Source organism: Thunnus maccoyii, chromosome 15 (assembly GCF_910596095.1).
Source record: "Thunnus maccoyii chromosome 15, fThuMac1.1, whole genome shotgun sequence".
In the NCBI taxonomy this organism is placed as follows: Eukaryota; Metazoa; Chordata; class Actinopteri; order Scombriformes; family Scombridae; genus Thunnus; species Thunnus maccoyii.
The window spans coordinates 15,768,460-15,785,800 of record NC_056547.1 but is presented as its reverse complement, the minus strand read 5'-3'; the positions used below and the strand labels follow the sequence as shown (position 1 = coordinate 15,785,800).

At 40.2% G+C, this 17,341-nt stretch overlaps 1 protein-coding gene across 1 annotated transcript in view; it reads left to right on the top strand.

Moving 5' to 3' along the window:
- Positions 1 to 2,305: 2,305 nt before the first annotated feature.
- Positions 2,306 to 17,341, top strand: part of pard6gb (par-6 family cell polarity regulator gamma b) — a 34,000-nt gene continuing 18,964 nt past the window's right edge. Inside the window, exons 1-2 of the mRNA XM_042435697.1 lie at positions 2,306 to 2,646; positions 7,912 to 8,134. Coding sequence (XP_042291631.1) covers positions 2,575 to 2,646; positions 7,912 to 8,134 — 295 coding nt within the window. The 5' untranslated portion in view covers positions 2,306 to 2,574. The remainder of the gene's footprint in view (positions 2,647 to 7,911; positions 8,135 to 17,341) is intronic.

Sequence of the window (17,341 nt, the reverse complement as noted above, 5' to 3'; positions counted from 1 at the left end):
TTGCAACCAGTAAGCAACTTTAGCGGATGTTAAAACAACCTTTGGTGTTGTATTTTGAATCGACAGTACTCATGAGGAGACTATATCACATACTGCCAGAATCATCTGATCCTGTCATACCTATACAGTCTGCAATGAGGTGGTGTGATGTCAGCAATAGGACATTTTAAAAGTAATTCAAACTTAATAACAATACATTATGTCTAATTTTACAAAACAAAATTAGTTGTAATCCTGATGATAAAAGTGACAAAGGAAATAATTATGAAACTATTACTAAAACTATCACTGTGGAGTACCTACCACTTCACAGAATTACATTAAAACATTCATTTACCCTGCCACAGTGAAAAAAGCATCTGAGAGTGTACCTAGAGGGGTTTGTGACTGGTCAACACATTCCTGTAGTGAGTAAACAAGCAGTAGTTTCAGCTACTGGGGGGTCACTGCAGTCTGCAGCTGTTGTATACAGGCAGCTTTAGGAGCCCAGGAATGCTGTAGAGCAAGACAGCAGTCAGGAATACCCTTTACCATGTATTTCCTAAAGCCTCGTACACTGTGAGTGTTGGTTACAGTGAGGTGTGGCTGTGGCGAAATCATTATGAAATACCAGGATGCCCTGAAGGAATTGTCGCTTCTTTTGTTATGTTGTGACCTGCATAACATTTATGAGTCATGTTGCAATTACAAATGGCCAAGTATACAAATTGCATTTTGAAAAATTAGGTAATTTAGATTCTGTTTAGTGGGACCTCATGAACTTCAGGTGAAGAATGATCTTCTCAGTTTCACTCTATATTTTGGACTTAGGTGGGCCTTTACTTATGTTTTCGAAGGTGGGACTTCTGAACAGAATTTAATAAAAATACTGTAATTTAATTTATATTCACTTGGCTTGCCTGACAAGTTGAGCAAGTAATGATAGATAATAACAGATAATTAGCTTTTACCATTACATCATATTGTTATATGTTTTTAAATACATGGCAGGTCATGTTTGAGCACTAGATAGAACAATAAATTATCACTGTTTTTATCTCCATGTGAATGAAAAGTAATGATGCTTTGGGAAGGTCTTCATATTCCTAAGATCACAGATCTCACAGATCTACTGTCTTGCCTTGTTTGAATGGTGATAAACTTACCTGTATGGGTTGTAATGACAGGAAAGGAACCATTTACAGAGCTGATAATAACACTGTGTACCTTGTCTCATGTCTCTGCATATTTCTCTGTCATTTACAGTGAAAACTCTCTGTACCAGCACACACACATACACAGATACCACAAAACACTTTAAATACTTTAATGCTTGTGTTATGGCTGCACAGCTTGCAGAGTACATGATTATTGTTGAAATGCTCTACAAACATTCACTGTAGATAAGATGAATGTGGGGATTAGAGCAGTTGCTAATTCCAATTTGCACTATTTTCCAGTATAATCTAGCTAACTGTAATTTAGGAGAAGTGTACAGAACAATTTGTTTTTGACAAATGCGTCCTCTGGCGCACTGGAGGACCAGTGTGCGTCATGCCCCCTTCAGGCACTGTAGGAAATATTAAAATTATTAGTTGTGTGTGGTTCATAGTGGTCACAAACGAGCGAACATTATGGACAGGACTACGGACTTTCTTATTAGTAATCATGTATATCTGCCTTTTCAAAAACGTGTGTCATTTTAAATTCTGTGTCCTATATTAATCAAAAGCTTACTGAAACTTGGCAAATCAGTGAACGATTTAAGTTAATGTATTTGCTTTAATATTGCGCTTCATTTAGCAAAGTGAGGTGGGGAAGAGGATTATGACCATTAATAAATATGATGTATTTCACTGAGATATAATATTTTTTAGACTTTCTGGTGAGCCTTCTGATTTTTCAAACCAGTACGCAACTTTAGCAGACGATAACACAAACTAATATGTGTTGTTATACAATATTTTGTATATACATTTTTTAACTATATTAATAGTTGGAATTGTTGTATTTTTTCGACTCAGTGCAGTTTATATTTTTATAATGGTTTATAATGGTGAGTTTTTAAAATCTTTTTGTCATTTTTATCTTATGGAGTTTTCTTAACTGATGGTTTGAAATGTTATAATGTCATTATTATTATTATTATTATTGTTATTATTATTATTATTATTATTATTATTATTATTATTATTACATTTAGTAGGTGCAATCTATCTACGATGGTAGAAGTTAACACTACTAGCGACAATACGTGGTGCTCACCAAGGAAACTGGAAATAACGAGTATCATATGAACGCATCACAGGATCCCCTTTTTGGGAGGGCTGATGTCATTTCAAAACTTAACTCACACTCCCAAGTCAACGCGGAGAGTTGCTCACCTCCTCTTCTCCTGTAAAGCCTTTTCCTCATGTGTGGCGGAACATATTTTTAAAAACTCGAGGAGGTGAAATAAACGGAAGAAAAACACGAAGCTGTCTGCTAGAGGCGACGCAGAAGGATTTTATACTAGAAACGCGGACCAGAGCCCCTCTTTCTGCGGGAAAAAAGCGGCTGAACTTTTTTTTTTTTAAAACTGCAACCACAAAAAAAATGAATCGGAGCTTTAATAAGTCGCAACCTCTGCGGAATGTGGACTGTAACGCAGTGGAGGTGAAGAGCAAGGTGAGTTCTAGGGGTTCTGATATACAGGCTCTAAATTGGGATTTAGGAAGAAAATAAAGAGCTCACATGGTCGTCCCGTAACGGAGCTCTAGTTCGTCGGACAAACTGTCTGCAACTTCACTCACAGGTTTTCCCCTTTCGTTGACAAAGCTCTTATCTGGTTCACGAAACGGGAGTTGAACGCACCAGTTTCTGGAGGTTTCTGTCATTTGCAGACTGGTTATTTTCCTCTTAGTTCCCACTGTGCAGCTTGTGCTGATTTTGGCTCCTTCCCCCCTCTGTCACGAAGCTGCTGGAAAAAAAATTGGAAACATTGTTTTAGAATAGGCTAGCATTTTAAGCATTTGTTACAACAATCATTTGTCAAATCGGAAGTTTTTACGACATTCAGCACGGGTTTTGTGCAACATAGTTTCAGCCTACTCATTGTTTTGGATAGTTTGTGAGAGGCTGAGAGTGTAGCTTAATGGCTGCATAAATTAACTTAACCAGCAAGTAAATCAACACAATTACCTGTCAATTTAAGCTTATGTAATGGAGATCACTTATTTATACAGAAAATAAACAGACAGTACACTAATTTATCCAAGCCACATTGAGTACAGTAGCCCCACATTAGGCCTGTTTGATAAGAGTTAAGCTAATTGTCTGTAGTTTGTTTTTAATAGTTTGGCACAGAACTTACAACTATTCATAGCATATGTGCGCATAGTGGGATTTAAAACAGATACACACGTGGCACTGTGCCCAATCCTGACCATAAAATAACAATGCACTACTTATAATTTTCTCATCTCACAAGGACCTCTTGTGACCAATAGTTTTCTGTACTTTCCATTAAAGTGATGTCAGTCTAAACTGGTATGTATGTACATATGTGTACATGCATAATCAGCACACAAAAATGTTTTTGCATATAATTGAAGGATGTTCCTAACATGTCAAATTCAGATGGTGTTGCAAGAGGTGACTCATCCAGTCCAGAGGTCCTTTACACTTTTAGTTTTGGCTGCCCAGTTTCAGTGAGGTGGTGGGGGGTAGAGACCTGGGAATGCAGAGTTGGGCAACAGATATACACTGACAGTTGCTGATGGTAGGTGGGTAAAAGGAGTGGAGAGGCAAATTCATCCCAGGATGCTCATACAAATGATCCTTAATACACAAAATCGCTTTTGTCAGTTTCGTGTTTGTTCCACAGAGACACTTTGGTCACTTTGTAGCTACCAGAGGTTGTTTGTGGTTTGGACTGACAAGCCAGGAGCTGCGTGGCTGGAACAGGCAGGTTTAACAACATCATCACGTCACCACTGTGGAGCTGACTCACTGCATACGTCACATGTTTCCATTTTTGGTTCAGGTGTAACTTACTCACAATTAAATGTTTGGTCCCATTGTTCTATTTCTAGTGGTTTCGTTATGAGCAGTTTGTTTACTGGAGGCCTTGTAGTTTCACCTCAGGTCCTCCTCATCAAGAGATTTGATGGGAGAATCCAAATAAAGAAGAAAAGCAGATGGTTTGAGGAGAAGACAAATGTAGTGTGAATCCTTTTAGTTATGTTTGACTAAACCAGAATTGAAGATGAGGATATTTGAATAGCCTACTTTAGAAAAAACAACCTTATCTAGCAAGTAGCTCCACTACTTTTGAGTCTCCGTAAAGCAATTAGTAGATGAATCAATTAGTTGATTGACAGAAAATTCATCACCTGTTTTGATAATCGATTGTTGTTGTTTTTTCTAAGATATTAAAAAAAAATTCTCTTCTCTTTTCCAGCTTCTAAAATGTGAATATTTTATGGTTTCTTTAGTCCTCTATGATAATAAGATGAAACTCTCTGGATTGTGGACTGTTGAGTGGGACGAAAGAAGACATTTTAAGCTGCATCTTGGGCTTCGGCAAACAGTGATTGACATTTTCTGACATTTTATAGATGGATTAATAGATTAATCAAGAAAATAATAATTATTAATAACTATTATTATATTATATTAATCCATTATGAAAATAATTGTTGGTTGCCGCCCTACTTGGAATGAAACTTGAAATGTGCAGAATGGGTCTTTTTTTTCTGCACATTTTTTTAAAGAGTAGGACTTACTGATGGAAAACTAGCAGACATTATTCTCTCAGCATCAGATGCTAATTTAATAGGAGATTGACACTGTGCTTTCAGTACATTGACATACTGTATACATAGTCATTGAAGCTTCACATAAGAGCTAGTTAGTCATTTGCATGCGTGGTTCCGCCTGATCCAGTCCTAATAGGTCAATCAATGCCTATTAGGACTGGACTCAATGTCAAAAATTGATTTTGGTATGTAGGGCAGCAACTAACGATTATTTTCATAATCAATTTAATCTGTTGATTATTTTCTTGATTAATCAATTAGTTGTTTATAAAATGTCAGAAAATGGTGAAAAATGTTGATCAAAGTTTAACAAAGCCCAAGATGAAACCTAAAATGTCTTGTTTTGTCCCGACCAACAGTCCACAGCCCTGAGAGTTTCAGTATACTATCATAGAGGACTAAAGAAACTAGAAAATATTCACTTTTAAGAAGCTGGAATAAGAGAATTTGGCATTTTTTCTTTAAGAAATTACACAGAGCTACGCAAAACAGTTATTGGAAGTTGGCGATTAACTTTCTGTATATAAAACTAATCGATTATTCGACTAATCATTGCAGCTCCATTGGTGTGTCTGTGTTCAGGTTGGTTGACTGTAGTGCTGTGTATGTTATGTGCCTGTTTCTCACCGGTTCACGTTTGGTTTTCCCTGGGGAAACTGTTCCAGTGATAAGCTTATCAGGGATAACACCGGAGGTGTCTGGCTGCCTGTCGTGGAGCCTCGGCCAGGAGCTGGTTTCACTCACTTAAAGCTCTTATCAGAGACAGGGAGAGTGCGTGGGCATGTTGGGGGGTTGGGTGGGAATTTTACTCCATTCCTCCTGCCCTTACTTTGATTTATCCACTTTTTCTTTATTTTTGAAAAACTTTATCAGCACATTGTCAGTTTGAACCTTTGTCCTGTCACAATGAGTCACTATGCAGATCATGTTGTGTACTGTATTCATTTATTTGTCTCTGCCAAGAACCTGCACCTTACTTCTCAGGTGAGTTGTTCCTGATATGTAAAACGTTAGGCAAGGACCAAAAACAGATGTCAGTTATCTTCCATTTTCTCTCCAAACATGTTTCAACCTGTTGACATCACTTTGCTCTGATAGGCCAGGAAGACAAGTGATGTCATATTTGTAGTGATGTATTCTTAGGTTTGGATTTAGTATTGAAGCCGTGATTAATCATCCCATGTTCAGACTTGCTCGTACCCAGGGGCCAAGTTCTACTTGTAAGAAAGAGACTGTTCAGACTGATCATGGCATGCAATGCCAAGAGAGCATTCAGATTCAGAGCAGTTATGGAACTCACTGATATACCAAAGTATAATTATCGTTTGATAAGTCAAGTGCGTTGAAGTCTTGCAGCGTTAATTACCGTTCACGTCTAGGTTTCAATTTAAATGCTAACGACACCGACTGAACTCTTAACAAACCTGTTTGTCAACTTCTCATATGTTATGTAGGTTGAGTTTTATTAGCTGGAATCCAAGTTGGGTGCCACACGTTCAAAATGCAGGTACACCTGAGTGCTTTATAGTAAGGTTGTAAACTACCCTCCCACCCTACCAATCTCCTAACACGCCTCTTAAATTTATATCTTATCTTCTAATTACAGAGCAGGGTTGGTTAATGTATCCCCCCTCTTCTTCTCTCCTTCTATTAAGTAATCTGTTCCTCTATTCTGCTACTCTTGTCAGCAATCCCCCCCCATTATCCTGCTCCCGGATCATCTCCTTACTCTTTCCCTCTGCTGTCATCTTCCCTCCACTGTGAGCTGATGATTACAGTAACAAACAGCACCTTAGTCTACATATTACCACTGTGAGTCAGACACCGGTGCTCCTGCAATTGTCTGTTGTTGTGGTTTATTGAGCTGAGCTTTTGTGCCTCAGTTATATCTCTCCTCCTCACGTCTCTCTCTCCCCCCACCTCCATACTCATCTGTGAGTCACATGATGACCCCACTGTGACCCTCAGCTGTGCTCTCATTGGTGGTTCAACGACCTAGCCGGGAAAGCTGTAGCACATTATTGTTCAAGTCTGTGCTCTTGTGCATAAACTGTGGGTGGGAGGTGGGGCTGCCTGCCACTGTCATTTATATATGCTGAGGCAGCTTACTCATCCACCTGTATTGTTCTATTGTACAGCAACGCCCCCCCCCCCCCCCCCCCCCCCCCCCCTTCCCATTTCCTGCTATTTTCTTGGTCAAAGTTACAAGTGATGTGCAGCTGATATTAGTTTATGCAATATGATCCTAGCGTGCAGTGTAAACTGTGCAGTAGCTACAAGGTTTCCCCCAGGAAATAGTTTAGCTTTAAAGGTGGTAACAGATCCAAAAGACACGCATTTTGGAATCAATTTACTTAGTAGATAATGACATAAACAACAGAATATAAATAAAGCTATTATCATTATTTTTATTATTATTATTATTAGCTTTCTTGCAGAGAGTTAGATGAGAAGATTGATACCACACTAAGACGTGGGAGTGGTATCAATCTTCTCATCTAACTCTTAGCAAGAAAGCAAATAGGTGCATTTCCCAAAATGTCACACTATCCCTTTTGTGGCATTTGCTGTGTGAAAAGCGCCTCTGCTTTCTGAAGGTCAATGTTACATTTCATCAAAGTGAATAGATTATTTATGATTGTAGTGGAGGTGTTATTGCTGCCTCCTCAATAAAACACCAGTCTTTCATATGTACAGAGACACCCATATTTTGCGTGTATTCATTTATATACAAGTTGTTGAATAATGAGGATTTACTGTGCTGTTTATTGTATTTTTCTGTAAATGTCAAACTCTTCCTGAGGCTTTGACTTTTTTTGTAGAGTGTAACATGCAGATGTATCATAAATGCTATTGCTTCGGCTGTGTTGAAACCTGTTTTGCACAGGATTAAAGCTAATTTAGATTCTTTATTATGTAGAAACTGCTTTCCCTGTGCCATATTTTTCATATGTTCTTGACCACAGCATTGACAGAGCTCAGCTGACTTCCTATCTGTTCATTTTATGTGTACCAGTCAGATGGTTCAGATGAATGCATGAGGTCGGACTTCCCAGGTTTCCTCTTCCTGTTTGGTTGCCCTAGTGACCGTCCCTTCAATGTCCTCTCTCTTTTGATCTTTTTTTCTCTTCAGTATGGAGCAGAGTTCCGCCGGTTCTCGGTGGACCGGGTCAAGCCCGGCAAGTTTGAGGAGTTTTACAAACTCATTCTGCATATTCACCGCATCGCCAACATGGAGGTAATGATCGGCTACGCTGATGTCCACGGCGACCTGCTGCCGATCAACAACGACGACAACTTCTGCAAGGCGGTGTCAACAGCTCACCCGCTGCTCAGGATCTTTATACAGAGACAAGGTAGGTTGTTTGGAAAGCTTTAAAGATCATTTCTTATATTTACTGCCAACCAAGGATCAGGATTGCAACATTAAAATCCTAAAGATTATTTCTTAAAACTGCTTGTTAGTTTAAATAAACACTGGATGGATATTGGTTTTCAAATATCCTGCAACTGGTAAACCTATTAAAAACTCATCTATCGCATTAACTCTGTCTTGGGCCGCAATTATTGTGCTGACTCGAATCAAGTTTCCCCACAGAATATTTCCTTATCCAATTATGTCTGTCTTCCCACTATGGGAACTCGAAGCCTTTTTGTTTACTTCATGCAAGGCTCTGTGTGTGTGTGTGTGTATCTGAATGTGTGTATTTTTGTGTTTCCTGCCCTCTTATTGGCTGGATCTGTCTCAGTCTGTGTCTGTCTGCCTAGCTAAGTCCTATGTCTTATCCAAAGGAAGAGCTCGCAGGCAGATGAACACACACACGCACACACACACACACACACACACACCCACACATGCATACACACAGGCCGGTGCCTCGGCAGCCCATAGAAATCAGGTCATTGAGCAAAGCCTGTATCCCGGCATACCAGACATTACTGAGAGACAAAAGATCTGCATGAAAAGAGAGACTCCTTACTGGGCTCCCTCCATTTATGTGTTGGTGTGTGAGTGCATGTGAGTGTGTATTTGTTCAAAGACAACACTACCATACCCTGAATGGGAACCAGTCCTCTCCATCTCTCTCCCTCTCTCTCACACTGATCCCAACTCTGGAGTGGGTCTTGACTGCCTGCCAGCCAGTCAGCGAGCATACTAATGAATCTATCACCATTCACATCTATTCATACCCTCAATCCTTCTTGGAATGTCCCTGGCTCGGTTGTGTAATGAACATGTACACTCCAGGGTATTGTTTTAATTGTCGTCCAGCGGTTCGACTACAAAAGATAGGCACAGTGCGGTGAATTATCTTGTCGCAGATTTCCTGTAAGAAAAAGGGTTTGGATATTCAAGAGGCCCCACCAGACTTCTCTATTGTGTGATTTCAGAGTCTTGAGAGCTCATATGGCTGGAGCTGAATTAACTCATTGTACGTTTGCTGATAGGACATCTGCCAAAGTTGTATAATGTGAAAATTAAAGTTATGATGATTGTTGGTTTTTTGAACTCGGGTCGCACAGATTGGCTACATTAATAATTAACTTGATTAAACACTGAATGTCTTTAGGACACATGTATTAGTGCAAAATTACAAGGCTGTTTAAAGATAATTAAAGGTCTTTTCTGCACAAATCTGCAGAGTTTGCCTCATAAATGCAGCCATATGTTAGTTTTAGAGTTGCTTATAGATGTCAACAAAAATTCAATTGCGTTTGGCTTTGCTCAGTCTCTGCCAGAAAACACAGATTATTGAAATTTTGTGAACATTTTAGTTCAACATTTTGGGAAAGATGCTTATTCTCTTATACTCATTATACAAATGAGATATAATGTGTTAAGTTGTGAGTTTTAGAGGTGCTGGTGCAGATATTGTAACCTTGGACAGAGCTAGGCTAGCAGTTTCCACCTGCTTACTGTCTTTAAGCTAAGCTAAGCTAACTGTCTCCTGGTTGTAGCTTCATATTTAACAGACAGACATGAGCACATTTCCCAAAATGTCGAACTATTCCTTTTATCTTAACAAGTATGTTAAACAACCCTTCGTTGAATAAGACCCAACTTCAAAATCTTTCCCCTTTCTATCCTCTTTCCCCATTAATTATCTCTCCCCGTTCTCCCACTTTTGTTTAACATTTATTTTTTCAGTATCAATAGCTTTTACCTTGCTCTCTTTACTTTAGTTTGCTTTGCAAAATGGAAATTTAACTTTATTCAGGCTTCTCTTATGTTACACACTGTCACTTCTGAATAATGACTTCATTCCTGAAACTTGTAGTCAGTGTCCTGGTAGTTTGTACCAGCAGTTTGTTCTCTGTCCTGTCCTGCTGTTTATCAAAATCAATGCAGATACTGTGTTTCCTAGGATAACATGTATATCAAGCATCAGCTACCTATGACATTAACACTGTCCTCCTTTCATCCCACTTTTTTCACTGTCAAAAATATAGGAGAAATGCCACAAAACACCAGACAGACTGAGTGATCCTTGTTAAAGAACAGATGTGGTGGCTATGAAGGAGCTCATGTAGTGTTATTGTGGCGTAAACACAACACTGACATGGTGATGTGGTTTAGGGGAATGTGCACTGTTGTGACTGGTAATGCTGCAGCAGTCTGCACATCTTAACCCTCACTGCAGTCTATTGTTAGTTGCTAGACAAAGAGGTGTGTGTATCACTGTGTGAGTTCCACATGTCTCAGAAGAGCTCAGTATGGTACATGCACGAGAATGTGTGTGATAATGACTGTGTCGGTCAGTACCAGCCTACCAGCACAGGTCATCAGTGAGCGAGCTCTCGGTGTCACCGTTTATCGTCTCTTTTCTCAGTCAGCAGACCACCCAGATGACAGAAATGGCTTCACACATGTATAAAGACAGTGTGACTCACCATTCAGTCACAGTGGGGACATTTGATGTAACATAAACTGGTCTTTCACATGCATGAGTGTGGAAAAATAACATTTAATTGGACTGCTCCCCTGACAGCCTTTGTCTCTTTCTGTCTCCATAAAAAGTAAAAAAAAAAAAAGGCCATCTCAACTGTGAAAAAAGTTGTTACAATGAGTAAAACATTCATTTCTTTCCAAAAAAAGCTGCCGCATAGAACAAAATGTTCAAAATTTCCAAGTTCATGGATACTTTGTACAACAAGAGCCTTTTGTGTTTCACCAGAGATAAAGATGAAACGGAGAGACGGGAGGTGAAAGGGGGAAAATAGAAGGAAAACTAAGGAAAGGAGGGTTTATCAAGGTTGCATGTTCGTCTGTTTGTCAGAAAAAAATCCTATGATGCATCAAGGTGTGCAGACAGCAATGGTTTGCTTTACTAGGCTAATAACTCCCATTTTTGTATTTCATTACTCAGACAGACCCTCCCCTCCACCCTGAGATCAGACAAGTATCTGTGACTAGTCCGCCGTGTGTGTGTGTCTGCACTTTTGCTCCATGTAACAATAGGTGTTATACTGTGTCTGTGTGTCTCTCTTTTATCTACCTGACACCCCCCTTCCGGGTGTAGATTGCCATTGTTGGTAAGATCACTTGAGCACGTGCAGCAGTTGTGCAGCGATACAGCAGTAATCCTGCTGATGATACCTGTTACGCCCTGTGGAGAATGATGGCAGCTTGTTTAATTATGACCTTTACCTGAAGAATAGAGGATCCTACTTTGCGGTTTATTCCCAGCAATACACAGTAACCTCTCAAAATAGATGATTACACAGTCCCTGCCTTCAGTCAGAGCAAGGGGAAGTTAAAGGATAAACCTGTGTTGTTTGTTTTTTTAACTTACAGCATCTTTGTTAATCGTCACCTCCGTGTCATTTCGGGTTGTGTTATTTAGACGGCTCTGAGCTGTAACGTTTTTCATTTTGCATATGTTTCACTGCATAGAAAAACCCAAACCCTAACCCAGTAGATGGGAGCCTTCTTGTACACTCTTTACAATACCTTAAACCACAAGCAGTAGACACATGTCTGTTTTAGTGTAATTATTAACACAAAGAAATGAAATGGAGAGAAAACTTGGGCTGCTTACCTGTTTATGAATGTTTAAACATGTACAAAGTGTATAAATAATTATGTAGGGTTATTGAATGATTGCTATGTAAATAACAACGGGGTGTTGGCACGTGCGGCAAACTTTTTTTTCAGTACCTATTTACATTAACTGAGACATTTGAGGTGGCACAGTAACTATGTCAAAAGTACGATTTTCTATCCTTTAACCCTTCCACCTGCTTCAGAGTTCTCACTTTGGAGTAGCACTTCAAAAATGTAACATCATTTGTGACTATAAAGCATCATCAGTGTCCAACAACAGCAGAATGGAAATAACAACATAAAGACAAAGGGTGTTAAAAGTCATCCTTTTTTTCCTTCCTTTTTTTGTTTAACAATGTGAAAGGTATTCCAGGTAACTAACAATACCAAAACCTGCGGTGAAAAATCCATCTGTAGAGAGATGGGGGGAGGGTAGTCACTTCTCAGAGGGAAGTTTTGTACTGGGACTCTTGTACGTTTCTCATGCGTGCACACTCAGGAGGGGGAGGGGAAAGCAAGTGATGGGAAGAAATGGGACGCATCCAGAGATTTGTAGTCAAAGCGGAGTGAGTGAACCAGCCCTGTATGTGGAGGTGGACTCCTTGTCCGGTTGAATGTGTCGGTTTGTGATTGTAGTCGTTCAGTCATGTGTAATCAACTGATGATTCATGTTAGATCGAGGTCACATGCACATCTCAGCTCTGAAATGGCTGTGTTCGTTTCTGCATGTCAGTACAGGGGAAAGGATACAATACCAGTACTTTTAGTTTCCTATTTAATACAGTTAACTCAAAAGTTATTGGTCCTGCTGCACCTGACACATCGTGCTCAAAGGCAAGTTGAATATACTACACTTATCTAAGCGGCCTGACGTTTTGTCAAAGGTTTATGGTATGTTTATCTAGGGAAACTATTGAGAGTACTAACTGTTCATTCATATTCTGACTCTTGTGCCAAATCATGCAAATTAGGATATAGATAAGCCTGAGAGGGAAGGCTGCCTACATTGTTTATTTAAGGCAAAGATAACTCACACAGGAAACCGGCCACTGGGCTCATGGATTTCCACTTTTCGCCAGCCTCTGCCACTGTTATACATTGAGATTAAAGACAAAATGTTAATGATCCCTGTGGCAAAAACCTGGAGTTTAGCAGTGAAAAAACATCTTGTCTTGATTCCTGCAAATCCATTTTTAGAGTAAAATGTGCCGTGCTGTTAATGTACTAAAAGGCTGTAGTAGGAAAATGTAGTAGACACAGACAATCTACCAGGCGTTGGTGCATAGCTACTAATTTCCCACACTACACTAATGACTATAGTAATCTTGATGATAGCCATTTATTATAATCTATGCACAGTCAAAGACAAGTAGAGTTCAAATAAGGCTATGTGAATTGAGATTTTACCTGTAATTGCACTAATGGTCTACACATTACTGTCTTTAGCCAAGCAAAACACAGGCCTGTTCCTGAAAGCTCCATTTTGGAGGAAAATGAAGTTTTTGTAGACAGTGCCAGTGGCCTACACACAGACTAAACTTTCAACAAAGAGAAGAGACCCCTGTTTGGCAAAGGGCTGAAAGTTTAAATAAATAGAGCAGACAGGGTAGGCCAAGGTCGTGTCTGTGTGGCTTCATATCTAGCATGCTGGGTGCTGGAGGTTTGCAGGTCCAGCAACCCAACTGCTCTCCACACCTGTGAAAACTACAGGGCCAGATTATCAACATCAGCAAAACTGAGAGATGTGGCATCGCAGCACAAATAAGAGCCAGAATGTAACAGCGGCTATGCCAGCTAAAGCTGAACCAAAAGTGCAGACATCCAGACACCGGTGCTGTTTCTCAACAACTTGGACGGCACAGTTGCTTAGAGATGAAAGACTAGCATTATTGTATTTCTATGGCTGCCATGACTGTCTCTGCACTCTGCTGCCTTTCCATACTTGGCTCTCTCGCTTTTTGTTCTTGCATCAGTTAAATCATAAATGTGTTGTTAACAGAGCAAAGCTTGGCAGGCTGTGAATAGAAAGGTGTCATTTACACTCAAACTTCTTTGGTGCTAAGATAGCCTACAACAGGAATGTAGCATGTTGGAATCGGTGGAGTGAAAAGTTCATCAATTGTTTTAGTGAATTAGTCATCGTCGGTTCACCGGAAACTGTTAACATCCTGACTTTAAATTTCATTTCTATCAATGAGGAAAACATGCATAAGAATAAAATGGGTGCTTTGTTTTGTTCTAGAATAAGAGTTTTGAAAGTAATTGTCACAGCATGTATTTTCAGGGTATCAGGTGTGTGTAGAGATGTTAGGGGATGTGGATGATTTGGCAAAGGCTTGAATTTAACCTGACCTGACCTTTTCCAACTATGCACTCACACTGCTATAGGAGCATGAGTTTCTGGTCAACCGTCAGCCACCCATAAATTTCTCTGCAGTTTTTCATGGAATTTGGTTCTAAATCATTCAGCCCGCTTTTTCACTGCGCAGATTATGAATAGTGAAAACATAAGACAGAATGAAGAAACATTACTTCATGAAAGTCTGCGAGACAGAAACTCTGCTGCCATGGCCACAGTCTAATGCCTGAAATGGTTACTGTCCAAATGTTGAAACAGAGAGGAAGTTTGGTGGGCTCGTGTTTTTCTTGTTTTTGTCTGGTTTCGCTGAAGTAGATTTGCTTAAATTGTCATAATATCTTATTTCCTCTCATAAAAGAAAAAAAATGATTGGAGGCAGACATCTGATTTCATACATCTAATTTCATCAATTCTCGTGCTCTTCAGTTCTCTTGATGCTAGAATTTCCATTTTAATGTTGAACTTATTTTTTACATCTGAATTGTCAGTAACTTTGGATGATGGAAGGTTTCTTAATTTTTTCAGTTTTGTCATTATATGCAGTAGCTCTTGTATGTCATGTTTTTATGTCATTGTCAGTGTACTTCAGCACCAGAAGGTGGATAAGATAAAGATAAATGTCTCTATATAGAAACATAAATCAGCTATAATGTGTTTTAGATCCATGCAGTGTTCCCCTCTCTGTCTGTGTGCTCTTGTGGTGGCCAGCTGCAGGGATCCTGTCAGCACATCTGGCCTCTCTCGCACCATGGCCAAAGGGCTTCTGAGAACGTGTGTGTGTGTTTGTACTTTTGTCCACAAGCTCTCTTCACTAAATGGGATTGTGTGACAGATGTGTCAACATGCCAGTGCTCAGTCATGGTCACTGAAGGTTAAATCTTTGACCCGACAGCTTTTGATCCATGTAGACAAGAGGAAGGGCCACCTCAGTAATTAGCGTTGGCTCTTTATCCCAGCCAGGCCACACAAAGCTGATTTAGTTCTTGGACACTGGATTAAAACAATCTCTTGATTAGTATAGAAAATTCTAAATATATTCGTGCCAGTGTGCAGGTTTTTCTATTTTGTCTTCTTTGCTCATTTGCATTTTGGAAGCTTTTCAGTGGATTATCAACTCCCATGCCAGCCACGCAGACAAATACCATAATAGAGAGAAGGCATTTTTTCCTCATACCAGCAGATCTATTTTGGTCATGTAAGGGCACTGCCTCATTGTCTTAGCTTATTGTGCTTTTGTGACTCCCTTTACAGAACATCAGTCATTAAATGTGACTTTGAGTGTGGTCTGTTATGCCGAGGCTGCCAGTACCTGGTCTCGGTGCTATAGAGGGGCCTGAGGCTGTGCGATGAAGGAGCTGGTTGAGTGAAAGGGTTTTCAATGAACAACAAGCACGCACTCTGCCTACTGCTCCTCGAAGGAGAAGAAGACATCATCTGTCAGTTAAAGCCCATCTCTGTTTTTTTTTCTGTCTCGTGTGTTTGTTTTCTTTGTTACATCTCCACCCTGCTAAGCTTTCCCTTTTCCTGAGCACAGCGGTGAAAGTGTGCGATTCCTGTTTGAGAGACGCCAACAAAACATCGCAACCAGTCTGTCCAATCATCTTGGTCGACATTCAGGAATGCTGTTTTAGGTAGCTACTTAGAGCGATCCTCATTCTTTTCACATTAGAGCTCAGGCATGACTCAATTGTCAAGGCCAAAGGGGGAGAAAACCACTGCAGACAGTGGGGAGTCAGCCTGACAGAGAAAAAGACAGACAAGCAGAGAGAAGGAAGGAAGGAGGGAGGACTGGGCAGGTTGAGCCCACCTCCATCCTGTGGTCTGGCTGTTATCCTCTTGTTGCAAGCTGAGCCAACAGAAATCAGAGAAACGATCTGAAGACGAGGGGAAGTCCATGCAAGCAAATATCATGTACAATATGAGACAAAAAGGCTTTTTATCAGAGCTTTTTGTAAGGTTTAGACAGACACTTTGATGACACATCTGGGTCACATTCGGAGGGCAGCAGCGTGGGGAAACTCACCGCCTTTTGAAAATGCTTCATCTCAGACAAGTGAGGTGTTCAAGGCCTAGTCGGTGTGTGAAATTCTTCCCACTTGTTGTGCATGCATGTGTCCCCGTGCATCTCTACGCCACACCAAATAAATCCCCGTCTCTACAGGGGAAAAGTTTCTGTGCCGTAAAAACCATTTAAGTTGTGTGTGTGGGCTCCTCAGTAAAACCTGTGTGTGGCCTATTCTTGGCATGTCTTCAGACAATGCCAGCCGTAGTTAAAGTGTGATGGAGATGCCTGGTGCCTGCCAGGAGCAGGACAGAGCAGCAACAGCCGTGTCCGATGGGGAGCTGCCGTCTCTTTGTGCCTCTTATTACAAAGCTGCTGCAGACCAGCATGAAGGATGCTGTAAATCATGTCTGCTGGCACTTAAAGGGACAAACATGTGCATAAGTGCGCACAAACACAAATCCACGCCCATACTAAATATGGAGCTAGATACCATTGTGTACACACACTTTCTGTTTCATTACATCCTATTTGTGATTGTATTTTTGTGAGTCATTTTATAACCATGACACCACAGTAGTCTTTCCCTTTGACTCCAAAAAAATGTCCTAAAGCCTTTCCTTGAAGATGTGCTTGTTTTCCCTCTGACTACAACATGTTCCTATGCATCACAAATCACAGCTGACACACATATTTGACCCCTCCTCATGCTCTTGAAGCTTGGGAGGGGAGGTCCTAAGTTTTAATTAAACTTGTAAGGGCTGTTGTGTTTGGCAAACCTATATTGGTGTTTGTGTTTCCTAAGTCCCTGCTTTCATTTTGGTTTACGACCCTGCTTTGAACTGCATCCCCACTCCCCCACAATGAAATTTCCAGACATTGTGGGACAGGAGGGTTCGTGTTCGGGTGCTTCTAAATAGGACATTTCTCCTATGTTGATGAGCATTTCATGGATTTATTTTTACAGTTTTAAATCCCAGAGTCAACAGTGTTTCCTTTTTGTTTTTTGTATGGTCAGAAATTGTCCCAAAAAAAAAAAGTTACAGTGACTAGAAGCTTCATCCTTCTAACAAGATTGCTTGGATGTTTTTCTCCACTGTTTGCAGTGCAAATTTCCTGACGGATGTAGCTGATTTGCAGTTATTCATATTGGTAAA